Source organism: Amphibalanus amphitrite, unplaced genomic scaffold, assembly GCF_019059575.1.
Source record: "Amphibalanus amphitrite isolate SeventyFive unplaced genomic scaffold, NRLGWU_Aamphi_draft 000794F_arrow, whole genome shotgun sequence".
Taxonomy (NCBI): domain Eukaryota; kingdom Metazoa; phylum Arthropoda; class Thecostraca; order Balanomorpha; family Balanidae; genus Amphibalanus; species Amphibalanus amphitrite.
Window position 1 is genome coordinate 156,036 of NW_024882288.1, and position 21,843 is coordinate 177,878.

At 51.8% G+C, this 21,843-nt stretch overlaps 1 protein-coding gene across 1 annotated transcript; it reads left to right on the forward strand.

Moving 5' to 3' along the window:
* Positions 1-974: 974 nt before the first annotated feature.
* On the forward strand, positions 975-19,856 carry LOC122366282 (protein masquerade-like). Its single transcript, XM_043338350.1, is given in 14 exon segments — positions 975-1,379; positions 2,890-3,281; positions 6,789-7,024; positions 7,284-7,419; positions 7,617-8,123; positions 8,528-10,318; positions 10,671-11,585; positions 13,043-13,313; positions 13,638-13,671; positions 13,673-13,810; positions 14,158-14,263; positions 14,943-15,097; positions 18,114-18,183; positions 18,655-19,856. Coding segments are annotated over 13 exon segments (4,641 nt in total). The 5' UTR covers positions 975-1,379; positions 2,890-3,100; the 3' UTR covers positions 18,756-19,856.
* The last annotated feature ends 1,987 nt before the right edge of the window (positions 19,857-21,843 follow it).

Here is a 21,843-nt window from a genome sequence, read left to right on the forward strand (position 1 = left end):
ACGGGCGAGGGTTAAGAGGTCAAATTTTCAGGCAAGAGATAGATGTAAATTGTTTTCTTTATAAATGAAAATATTAATGCAGGATCTAAGTGCTATAAGCGCTTTGGTGCTGAAAGAGCTCAGAGCGGAAAACATTAAACATGTGTGCGAGGTTTTGCGGATTTATATATCCATTTACAGCATCAGGGAAAGTGCTAGTGCGGCGTTTCCGAGCCGTTTAGGTAGCTGTCGAAACTACCTATCACTTTTGTTGCTTTTTTATTGACATAAGAAAGCCTATAAATGAGAAACTTTTCACAATCACGCCCCGTTGAGTGAAATGTGGTATTTTGCTTACAACACTGACACAAGCTACGCGTAATGCATATCTGTAGATGTGTCTGTTGTTTGGTTCAGAATAGAAACAAAGTGTTCTATTGTCTTGCTGAAGACATCCAACCTACCATTTGGCTACTCGTAAAGGCCCCTGCCATGGAAGGATAAACGGGGAGAGTCGAGTATTTGATACAAAGAATAGATAGAGAAAAGCAGGGAAAATAGACATAGGAAGGATGGAGGAGGGAGAGAGAGAGAGAGCGAGCGAGAGAGAGAGAGAGAGAGAGAGAGAGAGAGAGAGAGAGAGAGAGAGAGAGAGAGAGAGAGAGAGAGAGGAGAGAGAGAGAGAGAGAGAGAGAGAGAGAGAGAGAGAGAGAGAGAGAGAGAGAGAGAGAGAGAGAGAGAGAGAGAGAGAGAGAGAGAGAGAGAGAGAGAGAGAGAGAGAGAGAGGAATGTACACGGACGCAGGCGGGGTCACGCAGGGCCCTGTTGCCCTTCCCCTTACCACCGCGCCGCACCTTCAGAGTTCGAGTGTGTTCAGGTCGAGCGGTCAGGACGCGGTCAGTACGCGGTCAGCCCACGCCGGCCGGATTCCTCGGTAAAAAGCGAAAGGCATTGACCTGGCCGCGGTGCGCTGGGGCAGATGCTGAGGAGCCGGAGGGGTTTCTGGAGGTGGAGGGTAGGGAGGGAGCCGCACCACGCGAGCGGGTCGGACCGTGCCGGGAGGGAGGGACGGGCTGAGCTGCTGCTCCGACCTGCCGGACGGACGGACGGACGGACGGTCGGACGGAGCCACGCAGCCGGCCGGCCGGCCGCCGGGCCTCCTAACGGTGCGCCGCCACCGGCACCGGCAGCGGCGGCAGGCCCGCACGAGCCGGTAGTCGGTCACACGTGAGCCGGCCCCCGCCGAGACAGCAGCGCACTGACCGGGCGCCGGCTGAGGTCAGCTCAGCACGGACGTGAGGTGACAGTGGCAGTGGCAGCGCGCTTATACACGGGGCTGAGTGCGACTGCGGACCTTCTGCGTTCGGAGTGTCTAAAACCGTGACAACTATTTAGAATAGGTAAGTGGAACAAATGGTGTCAGGCTGGTTGAACTTAGTCACAAATTGAAATATGCACGCTTGATTTCGCCTTATAAGCTAAATCATCTGACAATCACAAGTGAGCTTAACCCTCGCATGTGTGCGGCGTTTTCCAGCTTCTAATGTGTAGGGGGGGGGGGGTCGGTTGGACCCCCCCCTTGCCGTTTGGCCCCTGATCGAGCTAGAGCTTCGCGGAAAAAACGAGCGTGTTGCCCGTGACGAGAGGAAGCCGATGATACCCAATTTTAAGGTCCTAGGTCATTGGTTGACCTTCCAGGTCAGGTCAATGACCCAAGGTCGGGAAAATCGGGACCTGTTAGAAAGTCGTAAAGTGTGGCTGCTAAGGGGTTTTTCGGGGTGCTGATCACGAATATCGTGTTAGTTTTGATCATAGATGATGTCTTTAAGCATTTAGACCAGGTCGGGTCAGGTCAGGTCAGGTCAACCAGTAGGCGTCGTGACGGGTATTAGTATTACGTGTCAACCGCCTCTGACAGCTTCGTAACATGTTACGAAGTCACCAAAACTACTTCGTAAATGTTCAAATGGTTGCTAAATTCGAATTCAGCTCCAAAAACTAGCCTAGAAACATGTAAAACTCGAAAAAGTGAACCGAGGTCACCAAAGGTCAATGACCTGACCTGACCTTCAGGTGACCTTGACACCCACCCTAATGCATGGGAGCAACATCAAATCACATGTTTGAACGTTTGAAACCACGAAAAGCTTGCAAACGCGCGGCTAATGCCAGCCGACATACGCGGAATCGCGATTCCGGCCAAACATGGTCTCGGAAAAGAGGTCACAGGTCAAAGGTCATTGGGGTCAGGGTCATGAAATTTTCAGGGTAGGTGTAAAATTGATCAATGCGAGGGTACTGAAAGTTTCGTCGCGATCGGCCGCTTTTTACGCGAGTTATTCGCGAAAAACCATGGGGGGGGTCCATCCGACCCCCCCCCTACACATGCGAGGGTTAACCTATGCACTTACCCTACAACTGAGCTCTGAAAACCATAACGGAATGATAGAAGCTATCTACATTTACCTACTAAAGTGAGCCTATATATTTATGCAAAACCTCCAACGCTTTTATTATTTGCAAAAAAAAAACATTTTCATTACTGCGGTCTTCGCATAATCAATAGTTAACGATAAGTGCCCTGACATTGTCCTAAGTCAATGTTCCTGGGAGATGAGCAACAAAAACTGCACTCCAGTAATACTATGCGTGTGCGTAACTCTTTTTTTTGTAACTCTAGCCATTGTTACAGTTCAATAAATGGTATGGTTTCAACTTATCGTTTCTTGTCAGCGAGGTATTTTGTGGCTGTATATTTTGGGCATATTGAACACTATCGCTTTAAGCATTATCGGTACAAAATGAGACATATTCTAGCAGGGGGATAAAACTGCAGGAAGATATTAATATGTGATTTGAATTATCTCTTCATGAGACGATCTTTTGTTGATGAGTTTATTTTCTTTTCAGGCTTTATATCAGCAAAGCGTATAGCAGAAACTTTCAATTAATAACGAGCTGAAGAACCTTAAATTTGTTTCTCACTCTACACGGAAAGAATGAATTTGTAGTTGTTTGCAATAGAAACACACCAGAAGTCTGGGAAGAGCAGGTCCACATTCTGACCTGCCGACCTGGTGTGACCGGCAGCGCCCCGGGCGCTCCCAGGTCAGGTCACAGGATGGCGCCCTGTCACCAGCTGGCCCTCTGCCTCTGTCTGACATTGAGCCTGTCAGTCTCGGCTGTGAGCACCAACGACCCGGCGAAACTGGGTGAAGTGTCTGCCGGAGACGTGCCCAGGAGGGACGGCGCAGTGGGGGCGCCGCCCCGACCGCCGCCCAGCACAGCAGGACTCATCGGAGGTGAGTCCAGGGGCGGAGGCAGGGTCCATTTTTAGATGAATAAGGGGTGAAAGTGTGACCCGTATGACCATCTTAAAAAGCTTACTAGCCAATTCACTATGCAATAGTCAAAGAAACACTTCTGGCCTAAAACTCTTATGGATTTGGTAATTTATGAAACAGAGCTAATTAAGTGCACATTCGTATGTCTTTCATTCTGGGAAAGTGTGCATTGTACATATTAAAAATCAATAAAGGACGGCAAAAGCGATTCCGCAACATTGACCCTGAACTAGCTTGTGATAGTTGCACTCCTTGATTCCGAAAATGTATCTAGTCTTTGGCTTATGGCTGTATAGGGAAGCTTCAAGAAGAAAAAAATAAGTCGGAGTTTCGTAAAATATAGAATCGTTACATAAGCAGCGCTACTCGTCGGTGCTGGAGACTTCAACGGCGCATATGAAAGGAAATAACTTCAACGCGGACCAGCACACTAGCCCACGAACCGTTAGCAGCAGCCCGTCTCCGTGCCGCGTTCCTGTCGCGGTTTTCTGAATCGAATGCCACCGGAAACATCCGTCACAGGGACGAAGTCACGTGCCCGCACACTCGCCGACAACAATATGCTAACGAACGCGTCTGCCGGCGTCGGTAACGGTGGGGGCCAGCTGTCGTGCGACCGCAGCGCGCAGCCGGCGCGGCCGCGGCCACCGACACACGGTCTCCGCTGGAACACAGTGGCAGTGAGCTGCTGTTGTCCCGGTCCTGTACAGAGGAATATTGTCACCGCGCTGCCGTAGCTATACCGACACACGGTCATCGGCAGGATCAGTCCAAACACAGCGGTGGTGGGCTGCCGTCTGTTCAGTGGAAGTCTGGAAGACGATCACCAGTCGGCCGGTCCTAAAGCTCAGAATACACAGCGGTAGGAGGTTGCTGCACAACCCCGGTTTGTTTAAAAAGAATTATGGTCCTTGACTCTATATGATGGCAGAAGTTATCAAATAGCGATTGTCCGCACATTCCCAGACGGCTGTCGCTAGTCTAGTCGTGACGCTTATACGGTCCGTGGGTGGTCATTTATCGTCCCGGCTCGCACGTGAGCAAAAAGCTGCCTTCCGCGTTGGTTCGTGCACTGGACAGACGGCTGCTGCTCTCTCCAGTAACAGTCAGTCGGAGCCCGTCTCCCTTCCCCCACCAGACTGCCAAAGGGTGCCAACAACCCGTCCATGCCGGGGCCCAGTTCATATAGAGCCCCTTTGCTGCTAAGTGACACTTATCGGAAAGGACGACCCTACATATGGGTTCATATAGCCACCCTTACACACCCACACCAGCGTTCCCACAAGTGTCACTTTGATAAGTGGCACTTTGGCAAAGGGACACTTGCCGGCTGGCTTTTCTATATGTATGAGCTGGGCCCGGACCCTAAACACAGCGCCGGCCGCCCGTCACCCGATCCGTCCGGCGGTCCCACACCCAGCGCCGTCACGTCACGTCACGTTACGCCGTCACGTCACGGCGCCCCGCGGAGTCGCGTGAGAAGTGGAGCGGCGCCGCGGGACGTGCCGGCACGCAAACCCGTGTAACCCGTAATAAGCCGAGGAAAACCCACGCGCACCGCAGGTGTATTCACCACACCGAGAGCCGCGAGACTCTTAAGAAGCACCCATGAAGCCCGTGTGCCGTGAGCTCCTATACTCTAGCTGCCAATGAGAGTTGAACGACCGGATCGCGAGAAGCAGTTGATTCTGGACTCTCTACAAAACCCTAATTTTGTAATTAATTTGTGTTTTTATCGGTTCTTTCTTGTATTTTTTTAAAATTTTATTTCGGTTTATTCATATATAAATGGAGCCTTGACAATTTTCGTGCATAAGGCTTGTCTGAAATTGAGCACCGAGTAAAGCTTTAGGTCTTACCAGGCCTCCGGCGGTCCCGTGGCAGCGGCCCGGTGCAGCCTCCTACCTCCGGCCCACGGGCCACGCGCCTCGTACATACGGTGCATTCCGCATTCCTCGGCGCGCGTTAGCCAATCAGGCAACTGGGCTCGGTGGGCGCCGCGCTGAGAGGAGACGCCAGCCGGCCGGCGCCGCCTCTGACCACACCATATGGTGACCCAGTGACGGCGGACGTGACCTCTGACCTCGGCGGGGTCACACAGCAGGCGGGGTCACACGCGGGCAGTGTGAGATCCTGAGTCACGGAGTCACTGAGTCAATGAGTCAGTGAGTCAGTGAGTCAGGCGGTGGGGCAGAGACTGGGTCACTCGGGATCCTGCGGTGATGCATCATAGAACTGGCTGCCGACGGACGGCGTAACATCCGTCTCTGGTGACCCATCCTCGACCACCAACACAAGTTCCGTGGCCGGTGACGAAACTGCACCGGCCATGGTGGGGTGAGCCCCACTTTTCCTTCCGTGGCTGGGGAGAGGTTACAACACTACTGCTGGGGATGGGTCATTGCGGCAGCCGGACGTCCGGTTGCCGGCTCATGCTCGCATCTCGCAATTTCAGTTATTGTGTGAGAGCTAAAAATGTGCAAATTTCCATTGCAAAATAGTTGAACACTCACCGGACACTGATTAAAGGCGTGATTCTGTACTCGCACTCTGGCGACACTTCGTGAACTTACATATGTTTATTATGATGAAATACAGGAACTGCATTTGGATCAAGGCCCTGTTATTCTCATATGGTAGGTATTGTTGCGAGAGAGCCACCGACTCGTCCTACCATCTCGGCGGTATTTTTGCCCCTTCCGTCCGCTGGTTCGCCGCACGGCGCACGGCTGTTTTTTACTCACCAGCGGCCACGGGCCGGACGCAGTCAGCGAGGAATGTCAGCTATGCGCCGGAGACGGAGGACCATCGGTATGCCACCGGTCCCCATGGTCCGCGGAATTAGGACAACAGCCGCCGAGCGCACCTCCCGTGTCTGGAGGGTCCGTCAGCTGATTGTGACGTCATCAGCCGGGAGCGGCGGCTCCGGCGCGGGTCATTGGCCTCCCGACTCGGGAGCGGCCTTGGCAAGGCAGCCGAAATAGATGGGTCAAGGCATTTCTTTCAGCTCCATGGTGCTTTAGTTGGTCACTGGGACGAGGGAAGAAAAAAAATGTCCGACAGCTGTCGAGCTCTCAGGTGTCAGGCGTTCCGCTCCCGAATCGGACCGATGGGATTTACGAAACGATGCTGAGAAAATGCAACGGGAACTGCCTCGGACCGAATCGAAATTCTGGACAATCGAAAATATGGTACGAAGCCTATGGAATGTGATATTAATTATCATCAGCTCGCTGATCAGCTTCATTTAGCTTATGCAACTATCCGTCTGTGAGCTGAGCTTTCCATTCCAAGCTTGAGCTGTGAGCTGAGCAAAAAATCTGTGTGTGTTTCTGATGTGTCCGTCTGTGTTCTGATGTGGTCTCCTTATGTTTCCGGCTGTAATATGATGTTTCTGTGTTCTGATGTGTCTGTCAGTGCTCTGGCGTGTCCTGCCGTGTTCTGATGTATCCCTCTCGTCCCCAGACCTGTTCAACTCGCTGACCCGCTCCTCGGCCGGGGGCGACTGCCCGGGCCGCTGTTACCACGCGCTGGCGGCTCTCATGTGTGACCGGGTGCTCGAGGGTCACTCCTGCCCCCGGCCGGCGATGCGCTGCTGCGCCGGCCCCGGACCGCTGAGACCGGGCATCCCGCCGCCGCCAGGGCCTCAGAGACTGCATACGACGACCACGACAGTAGCACCCACCACACGGCCAGCGCCGGTGAGCGAAGACGAAGAGTCTTGCCGCCATAGAGACGGGGCCGGCAGGGGGGGGGGGGGGGCAGTGGATGTAATTTGCACTTTCCATTCTTATTAGTTAAAGTATACGTAATTAGTTTATTTATAGGTATCAGGTATTACTTTTTTTCGTTTTCTCGAAATTAAAAGAAATAGCGATGCATGTGAATTGGCAGTGCTCCATTATCACTGTTGTCAAGTTTCTCCGCATACGGCAACACTAATGAAGCACGATATTTCAGACCACGACTGCAGCTCCGAGTACGACTACCAGTCCGCCCAGCACAGCGGCGCCTGAAGCCGCTGAGAAATTGGACACGGTTCAGCTTCCACTGCTTCGGAAAGCGCCACCGCGTATAATAGCTCAGGCTAAACGAAGTAAGTATAAATCATACTTTTTCGAAAATTAAATGTTTTGCTGATGTATTTGTGACGTGCTTATTATCAATAAATAAAAAATCATGGAAATTTTTGATAAGCTCTTATAATCCTCTTCATAAGAGACCAAACATAAACTAATTTTGTCGCACGACATCGCTGACCGACATCCCTCCTCTTCTTCCCTCCCTTTCCAGTCGCCTGTCCGGGCGTGTGCGTGGCGTTTCGTATCGCACACCACTGCGAGGCGGCGCTCGACATCCCTGGCGCCTGTGCCGAGGACCAGCGCTGCTGCGTGCCCGCTGACCTGTTCGACTCCGAGCCCGCCCCGCCACCCGAGTTTGTACTGCTGGACAAGAAGACAACACCCAGCCCCCAGCCCGAACAGGCGGAACAGCCCACCAAACCACCGCGTGAGCAGCAGAAGACCGACCAGTCAGCACCGCAACCAGAAACGCTAGCTGATAAGGCAGAAGAGCAGCGGAAAACAACTCCGGATAATTCTCGACCGAAGACGGAACCGGTCAGGCCCGTTAGCCCATCCCCGCCGGCCGAACGGGTGTCTGACTCCGAGCAGAAACCGCAGGAGACACAGCCGGAGAAGAGACCAGAGGCTACCCAGCCGCCGTCTCCGTCTCCGTCTCCGTCTCCGTCTCCGTCTCCGTCTCCGTCTGCGCGTCCTGCGAACCCCGGCCGCCTCTCTGGTGAGTGCTAATTAGTCTCTGCTAGAACGACTGTATGCATTGAGCATGGAATGGGACAGAGATAGTGATTAATGCTATAAAAAGAAGTAGTCAAGTGCTGCCTGATGATGAATATCACTTGTCGCTAAGTGTCTATCGCTCGTAAAAATGCATTAATAGTGATTAAAAATACCATAACAATGGAATGGAAAAGGTCAGTAAATTTTGCACTGGCAGGCGCCGTTTTATTTAAAAGCTCTACTGGCACGGTAAAACTTATTTAATTCTAAGCAAAGTTTAGGCGAATTAAGTGCGGTTGCTGAAGTAACAGTCCAGTTTGTTTTCATATGAGTTTCCCGATCGTCACAATTGTTACGGATTCTAGTTCCTGGTGCCAAGTTAGATGTCTCGTATGTATGTTTCAGATCGGCCCACAGTCTCCACGACCGACAAAAACGTCTGTGACGGCGAGTGCATCACTGGTCTGTTCTCGTTCTTCTGCGAGAGGATCGACCGCAGGGTTCGCTGCAGCAACGGCGGCCGCTGCTGTCTGCGAAACCGACCCCAGAGGCGGCCGGAGCCGGAGCCGACAACACCTCGACCGGTCCGGCCCGCGGGCTCGACCGGCGAGCCAGACAGGCCGGCTGGCGCCACTACTGCGTCAGCTACCGAGCCGGCTACACCAGTTACTGAGCCCGTCAGACCAGCAGTGCCGGTGACGGAGCCGCCGGCACCGGCCCCGCCCGCCGCCCGGCCGACCCTGCCGTCACCTGAGCTCTCCGGACAGTCGACCCCTGGGCCTTCTGCTCTGCCCCCCGCGGCCACTGATCAGCCCACGGAGGAGGCCGAGCGGCCTTCGGGACCGGGCGGGCTGATTAATCAGGGAGGCGAACAGTATGAACAGGAATATAGCCAAGGTTATCGCCCAGAGTACAGCCCAGAAAACAGGCCTGGCTTCGGTCAGGGATATCGCCCAGACTATCAGCCGGACAGTAGTCCAGATTATGAAACAGAATATCGTCCGGAATACTACCCTGGAAATAATGAAGAGCTCAGCCCAGCGGATGGCTCAGAGAGCTCGGAGTACAGGCCTGACTACGAACAGAGCTACCGACCAGGCAGTGGCGGAGAGTACGGACCTGATGCTGGTCTGCCACCGAACCCGACAAACTCCGAGCCCAGCCAAACGCCAGCGGTGCTTCCGAACCGCAAAGTGTCCTACTCAGGCTCGTCCAGTGTGTTCGGCAGGCCCCAGGGTGGACAGCTCTCGAGACCACAAGGAGACAATTTGAGACCAGCGCCGGAACAAGTGGAGGATGTGAAAGATGAGGGTAATGCTTATCCGAACGAGCTTCAAAATGAATCCGTGAATTCACCATTCGCTGGCGGAGCTGAGAGCCAGTCAGAGGAAGTGCCTGCGAATGGCGTTTCCGCCCCCGGGTTCAACTTGCCACCAACAGCACAGGAGGCAGCGGAGGAGTCCCAGGGACCGCCTGATGAGCCGACACAGCAGTCTGAAGCGTCTCCCTCCGTCCCGACTCCGACCTCTCCGGCTTCCACCGCTCCGCCGGCTCCCTCTGAGGGACAGGGTGACTGCCCGGGCACCTGTCTGCCCTCGGAGCTGCTCTCGCTGTGCCGCCCGCCCGCTCTGCCCCTGCCGCAGCTGCCAGTCTGCCCCAAGGCGCACTTCTGCTGCGGCGCGGCCGACAGCCAGCTGGCCAAGAAGCCGGAGGTGGGCGGCGGCGGCGGCGGCGGCGGCGGCGGCGGCGGAGCGCCGTCGTCCTCCCTCAGCACCCTGCTCGGACAGGCACTCTCCTCCGGAGGCGGCGGAGGGGGAGGGGGTAGCGGCGGGGGTCTGCTCGGATCGCTGGCGCCGCTGGCCGCGTCCCTCCTCGGCGGTGGGGGCGGCGGCGGCGGCGGCGGAGGCTCGGCTAGTGCTCTGGTGCCGCTGGCGGCCTCTCTTCTGAGCGGAGGCGGCGGCGGCGGCAGCGGTGGTGGTCTGATGCAGGCGGTGCTGCCTGCCCTGCTGGGCGGCAGTCCTGCGCAGCGGCCCAGCCGGCCGGCGCCGCCCCCGTACCGCCCGTCGGGCCCGGTCCGGCGGCCCCCGCCTCCGATCCGCCCGCGGCCCACCACCACCGCGGCACCGGAGCCGGAGGACCCGCGACTGCCCTGCCCGGATACCTGCATCTCGCCGCTGCTCTCATTCACCTGCTTCGGTAAGTCCCACAGACTGCTCATTGCAATGTAACGTCTGCAGTCTGCACTACATAGTGAGCGCTGGGGATGGTTGTCAGTGAAAGAGGGGAGTTAGGTTCATGGCAAATTGTGGAACAGACGTTGACGATCTGTTGTACCAATCGCTTTCAAAAGTGTTTGAGTGAATTTTACATGTGCGAATTGATGACAGAAACTAGTTGAAATATCCGGTAGCCATCGACTGCGGTGTGTATTCTGTACTGTCTCAGACGACTCTTAGTGTCGAAAATGATATTTTATCGATAGACGATAGTTACGGCAGCCTTTCCACCTGTCCCTCAGCTGACTCCGGCCCTCTCTCCCTCTCCTCAGGCGGAGCGGAGATGACGGACATTTTCCAGTGCGTCACCACCTCTGAGCGCTGCTGCGCCAAAAAGTCGTCCATCCGCCGGCACTGGGACCTGCTGAACCGACCGCGGCCCTCGGCGGCCGGAGCGTACCCACCGTACCAGGGCTACCAGACCGGCGAGCCCGGGTACCAGCAGTACCCCGAGCCGACCGGTACAGCCGGGTACCGCCCCGAGTACCAGCAGGGGTACCCGGAGCAGCCAGGGTACACCGATCAGACAGGGTACGCCAGCCAGCAGGGGTACCTGAACCAACCAGGGTACAACGGGCAGCAGGGGTACCCGGGCCAGGAGCAGTACCCCACGCAGCAGGGGTACCAGGAGAAGGTCGACTACAACCAGGGGACGGGAGTCCAGACTGGATACCAGGAGCAAGCGGGCTATTCGGGTCAGTCCGGATATACTGACCAAACCGGGTACCCAGCTCAGACCGAGTACGCTGAGCAAAACGGATACACCGGGCAGGCAGGCTATCAGGGAGCCAACGGATACCAGGAGACCACTGGGTACTCTGAGCAGACCGGATACTCCGAGCAGTCAGCGTACCCTGACCAGGCCTCGTACCCAGCTCAGTCGGGGTACCCTGGCGAGGCCGGGTACCCGGACCAGGGCGTGGCCGCCTCCTCTCTCTCGGCTGAGGGGTACGGACCAGACAGCACCGTCTCGCCGGACTTCCCGTACGGACCGGCCGGCGACCCGCCCTCGTCTCCGTACCGGCCGACCAGCCCGACCCCTGGCGGTGACCGGTACAACCCCGCGGCGACCTCCGGGTCCCAGCCGGCCACCGGCCTGCCACCTGGCGGCGGAGACAGCTACCAGCAGCCGGGCCCGGCGTCGGGCGGCGTCAAATACAGACAGCCGGCGGTGGCTTACCAGCCAGGTGAGCGAACGATGACCAGACGGATTTTCATTGCTCACCATTTCAAAGAGCCTACTGAATGAAACTTCACTTCGTGTGTCGCAGACAAAGCTTCATCGTTTGACGAGTGCCTAAGGAGGTCCTTTTAGGTCTTTAACCCTCGCATGTGTAGGGGGGGGGGGGGGTCGGATGGACCCCCCCATGGTTTTTCGCGAATATCTCGCGTAAAAAGCGGCCGATCGTGACGAAACTTTCAGTACCCTCGCATTGATCAATTTTACACCTACCCTGAAAATTTCATGACCCTGACCCAAATGACCTTTGACCTGTGACCTCTTTTCCGAGACCATGTTTGGCCGGAATCGCGATTTCGCGTATGTCGGCTCGCACTAGCCGCGTGTTTGCAAGCTTTTCGTGGTTTCAAACGTTCAAACATGTGATTTGATGTTACTCCCGTGTGTGTCAAGGTCACCTGAAGGTCAGGTCAGGTCATTGACCTTTGGTGACCTCGGGTGACCTCGGGTCACTTTTTCGAGTTTTACATGTTTCTAGGCTAGTTTTTGGAGCTGAATTCGAATTTAGCAACCATTTGAACATTTACGAAGTAGTTTTGGTGACTTCGTAACATGTTACGAAGCTGTCAGAGGCGGTTGACACGTACTACGAATACCCGTCACGACGCCTACTGGTTGACCTGACCTGACCTGACCCGACCTGGTCTAAATGCTTCAAGACATCATCTGTGATCAAAACTAACACGATATTCGTGATCAGCACCCCGAAAAACCCCTTAGCAGCCACACTTTACGACTTTCTAACAGGTCCCCATTTTAATTCTTGTAGTGCTCTTTGTATGTAAGGCATGTAGGTGATTGGTAAATTCCTTTTTAATGACCTCCTTACAAATTATTTATGTTTTTGATGTATTTAGCTTGATACAAATTTTCGGCCACGGGCCTTGATCACATATCAGTTTAAACACAGACACGAAAGTCTTTCGTGTCTGTGTTTAAACTGATATGTGATCAAGGCCCGTGGCCGAAAATTTGTATCAAGCTAAATACATCAAAAACATAAATAATTTGTAAGGAGGTCATTAAAAAGGAATTTACCAAAGGTCCCCATTTTCCCGACTTTGGGTCATTGACCTGACCTGGAAGGTCAACCAATGACCTAGGACCTTAAAATTGGGTATCATCGGCTTCCTCTCGTCACGGGCAACACGCTCGTTTTTTCCGCGAAGCTCTAGCTCGATCAGGGGCCAAACGGCAAGGGGGGGGGGGTCCAACCGACCCCCCCCCCCCTACACATTAGAAGCTGGCAAACGCCGCACACATGCGAGGGTTAAATGACTGATGATCGTGATCGTCCTCTTGGTTTGACAGCACTTTCAGTTTCTCATCATTTATCTTCTATTCGATGTCTGTAACTCCTCCCTGACCCATCTGACAGCTCCCTCTCCTCCCTTATCTGCTCAGAGACCACGGCTGCTCCGCCGGCCCCTGTGGCGCCCTCTGCGGCCGCTCCGACCGCGGTGGCGCCACCGTCGCGTCCGTCCCGCAACAAGTACGTGTGTGGTGTGAAGGGACCGGCGCTGACCCGCCAGGCCCGCGTGGTGGGCGGCAGCGACGCAGCGCCGGGCGAGTGGTGCTGGCACGCAGCCCTGGTCAACTCTCTCAACCAGTACCTGTGCGGCGGAGCCCTGATTGGTACCCAGTGGGTGCTCACAGCCGCGCACTGCATTACAAAGTGAGTGCGGTCGTCAGCCTGCACAGTGTGCGTGCACACACCCGGTGGCTGCTAAATGCATCACAAAGTTAGTACGGATTGCAGACGCGGTTATCGTAGATCCCAAAAACAGACATTGCCTTTAAATGATGCGGCATGAGACAAGCGTGATGGATGAGAGTGAATAGGTAATCTTATTGATCTACCGTTCAAAAGGATTTGGAAATCATATAGCAGTAGCTCTCGGGGCTGCCAAGTGTTGTGCTTTGAATATCAGTATGTGCTTTTAGGTACGTATTACTGAGCGAGAATGTTTGACCTTCCTGCCATTCTCTCTGCTTTCAGCATCGTCCGCTCCGGAGACGCCATCTACGTGCGATGTGGGCGACCACGACCTGACCTCGAAGCAGGGCTCTCCGGGAGCGCAGACTCTGCGCGTGTCCACCACCTATATCCATCACAACCACAACACGCAGACACTCGACAACGACATCGCCCTGCTGAAGCTCTACGGAGAGGTGAGCCACTGGGTGTCGGAACACCAGAATATAGCGGGTGGAGCCGACCTGGTGACTCAATACTTACAGTCATAGAATAGATGGCCATTGAAACGGCATACCTTCACATGCCTTCACACGGCATGCCTTCACTACGTGCCAGCTACCCTTTCCTGGAATGTACGCACATGAAAAGTAAAATATGGGCCCCGTTCGTAGGACGGGTAGCCGGTCATTTTGTTCTTCCGTTCACTGGGCAATGTGTGAGCTCCGCCCATGTCCGTCACAAGTTGGGCTGACAGAGAGGGTTGTCTGGTCTGTCCGCCCGTCTGAGGTGTGGAATTGACTGAGGGATTCTGTTTTTTCAGGTGGAGCTGACGGAAGGTGTCTGTCTGGTGTGCCTGCCCGTCCGAGGCGTGGAACAGCAGGCGGGCAGACGCTGCACCGTCTCCGGATACGGCTACATGGGAGAAGGTACGTACCGCGGCTACATGGGAGTGGGCCCATGTAGGGACCAGGTAAGAAGACCGCAATAGCCATGCTCCGGAGATTAAAATTCAGTTATGCAAGGATATCAACTGCAACTTTTACCACTACCATCAGCTGTCAGTGAATTGAAAATATTCATTCCTTCCGTCCTTCACTCCTCATTCTTTCATTTATTCGTTCATTCATTCTTTCGTTCATTCGCTCGTTCGTTCGTTCGTTGTTTCGTTCGTTTAGTTTTCGTTCAAATGTTTTTAAACAATTCATGCATTAATTACATTAATCAATGCATTAATTTTTTATAATTAATCCATTTATTCATTCATTCATCATTCATTCATTCATCATTTATTTATTCATTCATTTATTTATTCATTTATTTATTCATTCATTTATTTATTCATTCATGCATTCATTTATTCATTCATGCATTCATTTATTCATTCATTTATTCATTCATGCATTCATTTATTCATTCATTTATTCATTCATGCATTCATTCTTTCATTCATTCATTCATTCATTCATTCACATATTTTCCGTACTCTTGTTGGTTTCTTCGCCCATTCCATCGGTCATGCAGCCCTTCATCTTAGCTGTCTTTCATTTTATTTGTTTATTTGTTCCTCGTCTCACACCACTTCCCCCCCCCCCCCGCCGCCGGCAGAGGGTACGATCCCGCTGCGTGTGCGCGCCGCCGAGCTGCCCATTGTCGCTGACGACGACTGCATCAGCCGCATCAACTCGGTCACCGAGAAGGTGTTCGTGCTGCCGTCGTCCAGCTTCTGCGCCGGCGGCGAGCTCGGCCACGACGCCTGCCAGGTCAGTCACAGGGCACAGGGTCCCTGAAATACTGTAAATGCAACCCGCCGGCGGGGAGCTCGGCCACGACGCCTGTCAGGTCAGTCGCAAGGGACAGATCTTTGAAAAAAGTGTAAATGCATCCATCGACGGCGAACTGGGCCACGACGCCTGCCAGATCAGTCGGAGGTCACATGTCAGTGTGCAATAACGTAAAAATACCCCGTCGTAAGACCGTGCATCAGTGGAAGACACGTGCAACTGTGTCACGAGAAAGGTTTTTTAGTGAGAACCAAAAACATGGTAAAAAAAAAATATTAACCCGCGCACCGACGGGGGGGGGGATATCCCCCCCCCCTGAGGTTTTTCGCGGATAGCGGGAAAACCGCGGCGCGTAGCGCCGCGAAATTTGGTATGACTATTCTCTCATCAATTTTACACATGGTGTGCAAGTTTGAACCTCCTAACTTTTAACCCGCGCACCGACGGGGGGGGCGGATATCCGCCCCCCCTGAGGTTTTTCGCGAATAGCGGGAAAACCGCGGCGCGTAGCGCCGCGAAATTTGGTATGACTATAACCTCATCAATTTTACACATGGTGTGCAAGTTTTAACCTCCTACCTTTTAAGGTCAGGTCACCAGGTCACTTTGAATGACCCAACCTCAAGTCACTTTTTTGCAACTTTGTCACCGTGCCAGAGCTACAGTAGATGTCGGAGGCCTTTGAAAGTCACAGGATATTATTAGGTCATTAGTAGCTACAATTTGTATATCTCGGAATTTTGATATCGGTGACCTAAGGTCAGGTCAATTTCGCGACCTCCCCGTTATAAGTCAATGGGGGAAAAATCAACTCCCTGTTTTTACCACTAAAACGGGTCGGAATGGCCCCATATACCATACATGACTTCATATACGATCAACCTTCACTACCTTGAGGTCTGTTTTGCTGTTGGGCAGCTGTAAGGTCATGTGACGTCATCAAAGGTCACCAGCGGTTTTTTGCCAATAACTCCGTACAGGAACAAGATACAGCCGCGGGGATGGTCTCATTGTGTTCAGCTCGTCAAGACGCATCGAATGATATACATGATGACCTCGAGGTCACGTGACCTGAGGTCAACCTTTGACCTTGACCTTTCGAGGTCAACATATATATCATTCGATGCGGATTGACGAGAGGATCACGATGATGCCCTTAGTTTGTTCCTATCTTGACTAATTCGAAAGTTATTCGAGAAAAACTCTCTCCATATCTAGCGCCGCCATTTTGACTTTTTCGACCCCTGTGACGTCATCTTTGACCTGACCTGAAAATAACCTTAGTAAAAATTGTAGATCTTGGCCGTGCGTATCCGATGCCGTTTACCGCTTGTCGCTATCTTGCTTCGTTCTCGAGATCTCGGGGGGGGCGGTCATCCGCCCCCCCCCGTCGGTGCGAAGTTGGCGCAGACCCCCGTCGGTGCGCGGGTTAAGGTCAGGTCACCAGGTCACTTTGAATGACCCAACCTCAAGTCATTTTTTGCAACTTTGTCACCGTGCCAGAGCTACAGTAGATGTCGGAGGCCTTTGAAAGTCGCAGGATGTTATTAGGTCATTAGTAGCTACAATTTGTATATCTCAGAATTTTGATGTCGGTGACCTAAGGTCAGGTCAATTTCGCGACCTCCCCATTATAAGTCAATGGGGGAAAAATCAACTCCCTTTTTACCACTAAAACGGGTCGGAATGGCCCCATATACCATACATGACTTCACATACGATCAACCTTCACTACCTTGAGGTCTGTTTTGCTGTTGGGCAGCTGTAAGGTCATGTGACGTCATCAAAGGTCACCAAAGGTTTTTTGCCAATAACTCCTTACAGGAACAAGATACAGCCGCGCGGATGGTCTCATTGTGTTCAGCTCGTCAAGACGCATCGAATGATATACATGATGACCTCGAGGTCACGTGACCTGAGGTCAACCTTTGACCTTGACCTTTCGAGGTCAACATATATATCATTCGATGGATTGACGAGAGGATCACGATGATGCCCTTAGTTTGTTCCTATCTTGACTACTTCGAAAGTTATTCGAGAAAACCCCTCTCCATATCTAGCGCCGCCATTTTGACTTTTTCGACCCCTGTGACGTCATCTTTGACCTGACCTGAAAATGACCTTAGTAAAAATTGTAGACCTTGTCCGTGCGTATCCGATGCCGTTTACCGCTTGTCGCTATCTTGCTTCGTTCTCGAGATCTCAGGGGGGGGGCGGTCATCCGCCCCCCCCCCCCGTCGGTACACTCGGGGGCAGATTGATGTTCCACCATCCCTACCCATCGGGCGATCCCATGGCTCAGCACTGGCTGCTGCCAGTGTTGCCTGCCCTCAGCACTGCTCAGCACTGCCTGCCAGTGCCAGTGCTGCCAGTGCTGCCACTGGCAGCAGCCAGTGCTGAGCCATGGAAGCCTGATGGGTAGGGAGTGGTGGAACATCAATCTGCCCTCGAGTGTACTAAGTTGGCGCAGACCCCGTCGGTGCGCGGGTTAAGCGTAACATCGACTTTTATTGTATTTGCTGGTAGCTCTCGTTATATTGAAGGCAGGTTCGATCTTCATTACGTGTCTATCATCACTTGAATTTGCGTAATAATCATAAGTACGTAATTAGCATCGTTAGGTAAGTACCCGGCGTATCCGTGTATGCCATGGATGAGTCATCGCACGTTGACCTGTTATCTCAGGGTCGACCTCCCCATTTATGACTCAGTCGTACAGTGATGTCCCAACCAGCACCGTTTGAGTCTGTGACATGTCGCAAGAACCCGACCGAACTGCCGCGAGCCGGGCCGGACACAGCCAGACGGGGTATTTCACCAGCGATTGGCTCTGTTCACCACACAAGTACCGCTCGACCAAGCGCCGGTTAAGGAGTGGACACGGTTACTGGTTAGTCGTAATTAGCCATGATGAAGTAGGAGGCATTTTCTGGTTTTATTTGCAATAATCGTTCTGCTTAGTTTCTGATCACCTGGAACATGTTCTGGTTCACAGGGTGACGGCGGAGGACCTCTCGTTTGCTCCGTGGAAGGCTATTACGAACTATCGGGAATCGTCAGCTGGGGTAAGTTGAATTCGTTGATTGTAATTCGATCTTCAACAGCTGCGGATTATAGAGTAGTGCTTAGATCCCCTGAAATAGAGTGCTACAGCCATGTCTGTGGTCATCAGTTACAGTTTTGTTTTTGTTATGTAATTGTGCTCTGTTTATGTGAATATCTGATAGACATGAGCAAACAAAAAACATAAAAGTTGAATTGCTCTGATACAAACTCATATTGATGGGACTCGTATCGCCAATAATCTTTTGATACCTGAAAAGCGTTCTCAACTAGCACGAATGTAAGACGGTGGTGTCATGAAATAACTCTAAATGCAAACATCGTTATCGTCATTACGAGCGTGACATCTAAAACCCAAATGATCGCCTGACCTACATGCTTAGCCGAGCGTGTTGGCATGCTAGTGAGATAGTTTGCTGTTAATCTCCTTGTCTCTAATCCGCTGACCAACATTTCCGTCTGTTCCTGCGCAGGATTCGGCTGTGGAAGGGAGAACGTTCCTGGCGTCTACGTCAAGGTGGCTTCTTTCATTGGCTGGATCAACCAGATCATCAGCGTCAACAGCCTGAGGTGAACACCGCATACACGGTGGCTGTTCGGACGTTATGTGAAATGTTAGCGTGAACAGCGTGTGACGTGCAAGTATCAATGAGAGATCGGTTTGCGTCATGCGGACTGATAAAACTACGACGTGAGTCCTCCAGCGAATGACTGGCAATATTCTGGAGCGAGTGCAGATGCTGCTCGAAGGACTATGTGTGTGTTTGCACATAGAATGAGTGACTGAATTTGTATCACGGGACATGGGGCTGAGCTCAGCCCAGGACAATGACCAGTGATTGGTGCGGCGGTTAGTGGGTCCAGAGCTCCACTGAACCGCCAAGATTGGCGTCATCCACTCCCAGCCAGTGACGTGGGAAGACGGGGCCTTTTACCTTTCCTGAGGTGTTATTTTATAGACGGCAGCCGCCGACGGTTCAGACGCCGATGACGGATCAGTTGGTCTTTTTCTCACGGTTGTGAGCTAAAGGACCCTGTGCTAGTGTAACTGAATGCTCATATGAAGTATTTTGGGTGTTTTAGTTAGTTTATATGAAAGAGTATTTTGATGGCATTTCTGTTCAGGAACACATGCTAAGGAGGAGTGATATGACTAGTTTCTATAGAGCTCTTCTGTGCCAGTTTAAAGTTAAGGCATTATTCTGTAGCTGACCAAAGACAGCTACCCTATATACTTCTTTACTTTATGAATATATGCGTTTGTCTTCTATCCTTATTTGTATCATTTTCTTTGTTATTGCTGAGATATTCGGTCTGCTTTGTTGTCAATTGTTGTGCGTTAAATAGTTTTGTTCTTTCCAACCTTCACTTGTTTAATTTTTTTTAATTGTACATACTGTTAAAGGCTTTGTTGTTGTATCGCAATGCGTTGTAATTAAAGTATAATTGCTATTTATACATATTTAAGATCTGTACGACGCCTGTGTTACAAGATATCTAATTTATTTAACTATTTATCAGGTAGCGCCGGCTCAAAAACATTGAACAAAGCGCAAAAATGTGTAAAGTGTGCTCAACGCTTTTAATGTAAATTGCCGCGTTTCATGTATCGCATGCTGTACTGTTTCATCGCCTTCAGATACGAATCTGTGAGCAAATACATGACGGAACAGAGGTTTTACATTCCCGATCTGATATGACACTTTCACTCGCTCGCTGTTATACTCGTACAAGCGTGAAATTGAATCAGGACATTCAGTTGTCCGCTATTAGCCAAAGATAGACAAATAATAACGAATTTTCAAACCGTGCGGAAGGAAAATCGGTACCCACAGCAAAATGTAAAATTTCTTTTGTTGAAATCCCTTACATTTTATGACACAGATAGTGCACAGCAATGGTTTCCTGAATAGTGTTTCGATGGTTGACATGCGTCGAATTAACCACAATTTGACCTTTAACCCTCGCCCTGGCAGGGCATTTTTCATAACACGGCCTGGCAGGGGGGGGGGGTCGATGCGACCCCCCCCTCGCGATTGGCTCCTATGGCACCTAGAAACACCAAGTTTGGTAGGTAGGTGGGCCCCCTGGAGTTCTCGCCCCTGTGCAAATTTGGTTGCTCTAGGTCATATTTAGGGGGGTTTTGGGGGGTATAAATGTAAAAATTTCGCTAAAAACAGGTCAAAAGTTTTTCGCTTATAACTTTTGATCTAATTAAGATAGCGCAAAAAGAAAAGCACCAGTGAACTCAGCACGTTAAGGCGCGTCGAATGATATACTTTTTAGCCTGCTTAAGCGTACTTAAAGTTTTTATTAATTTTAAGTAAACTTAAATTAATAAATTAAGTTCAAGTTAACCAAATTGCATCATATCGCATATCATTCGATTCGGCTGATCACTAGGAACACAATGATACCATTTTCTAAGCTCTAGCGTCATTATGTGCCAAGTTATTGGCAAAAACGTTATTTGACCTCAGTTGACCTCATTTGACCTGACCCATGGATAAGTACACCAAACAAAGAAGCACCAAGTGACCTGCTGTTAAGTACTGTGGTTTCAAAGCACAAAAGTGATAGAACGAAGCGGATATCTCCAGTATTTTCCGAGTTTAGTATTTTCCCATAGGCTTAACATTACGACGTAATGACCTCTAACTGACCTCAGGTCAGTGACCTCAAAAAACCCGAACTATATGTTATACAACTCGGTGAACTTAGCACATCCTGAAAGTTTGAAGGAAATCAGTCGAAAACTGTGAGTTGGACAGGTGCAAAAAAAATTGAAATTTGACCATGACCTTGTACCGGTTTTTCTGACCTGGTGACCTGACCCAAGGTCACCCGGACCTGAAATTTTCAGGTCATATGTAAAAAGGTTGCCCCATAGGCTGTGCCAAATTTGGCGGCGCTGCGCGCCGCCGTTTTTACGCTATCTTCGAAAAACCTTAGGGGGGGGTCGCATCGACCCCCCCCCCCCCTGCCAGGGCGAGGGTTAAAGCTAACTTCAAAATTTAACTTCAGGGCCATGACCTGCGTAAGGGTCATTTGTATGTTCGTTGATTTGTAACGTTGACCTGAATACATCCGAGGTGGTTTCATTGCTTTAACATGTCTTTAATAACCCGGCAGGCGGTGGGCCTCCCGGCCACCTTCCGCGCGGTGGGGGAAGGGGGCATTCCCCCCCCCCCCGTAGTCCGAAACTTGGACGGATCCGTAAAATTCAAACGGCGTACGATAGCGCTGTCAAATTTGTGGAGAGAAATTCAATTTCATTGACCTTAGGGTCACCGATGACGTCACAGGTCAGGTCAAAGATAAAATGTTTTGCCGTTCACGGTTCTTCTAGGGAATGCGCTATAACATCGAGTAAAACGCATTTAATCGAAAATCAGCGATAGGGTGTCAGTTACCTAGTACATATGCTGCTATAAGAGATCACTGATAATACCAGGTCAGGTCACAGGTCAGGTCACCAAGGGTCAGCACATGAACCCAATTTTACTGGGCTGTGTGATGCATGCTTTATGGCCAATTTTTCATTTCCAACATAATGGTGTTGGTTATAAGACCATCAGGCAGGCTTAGATCACTTTCTGGTGGAGGCCAGGTCAAGGTCAGGTCAAAAAAGGTCAAACTTCAGCTCGTCACGGGGAGTCTAA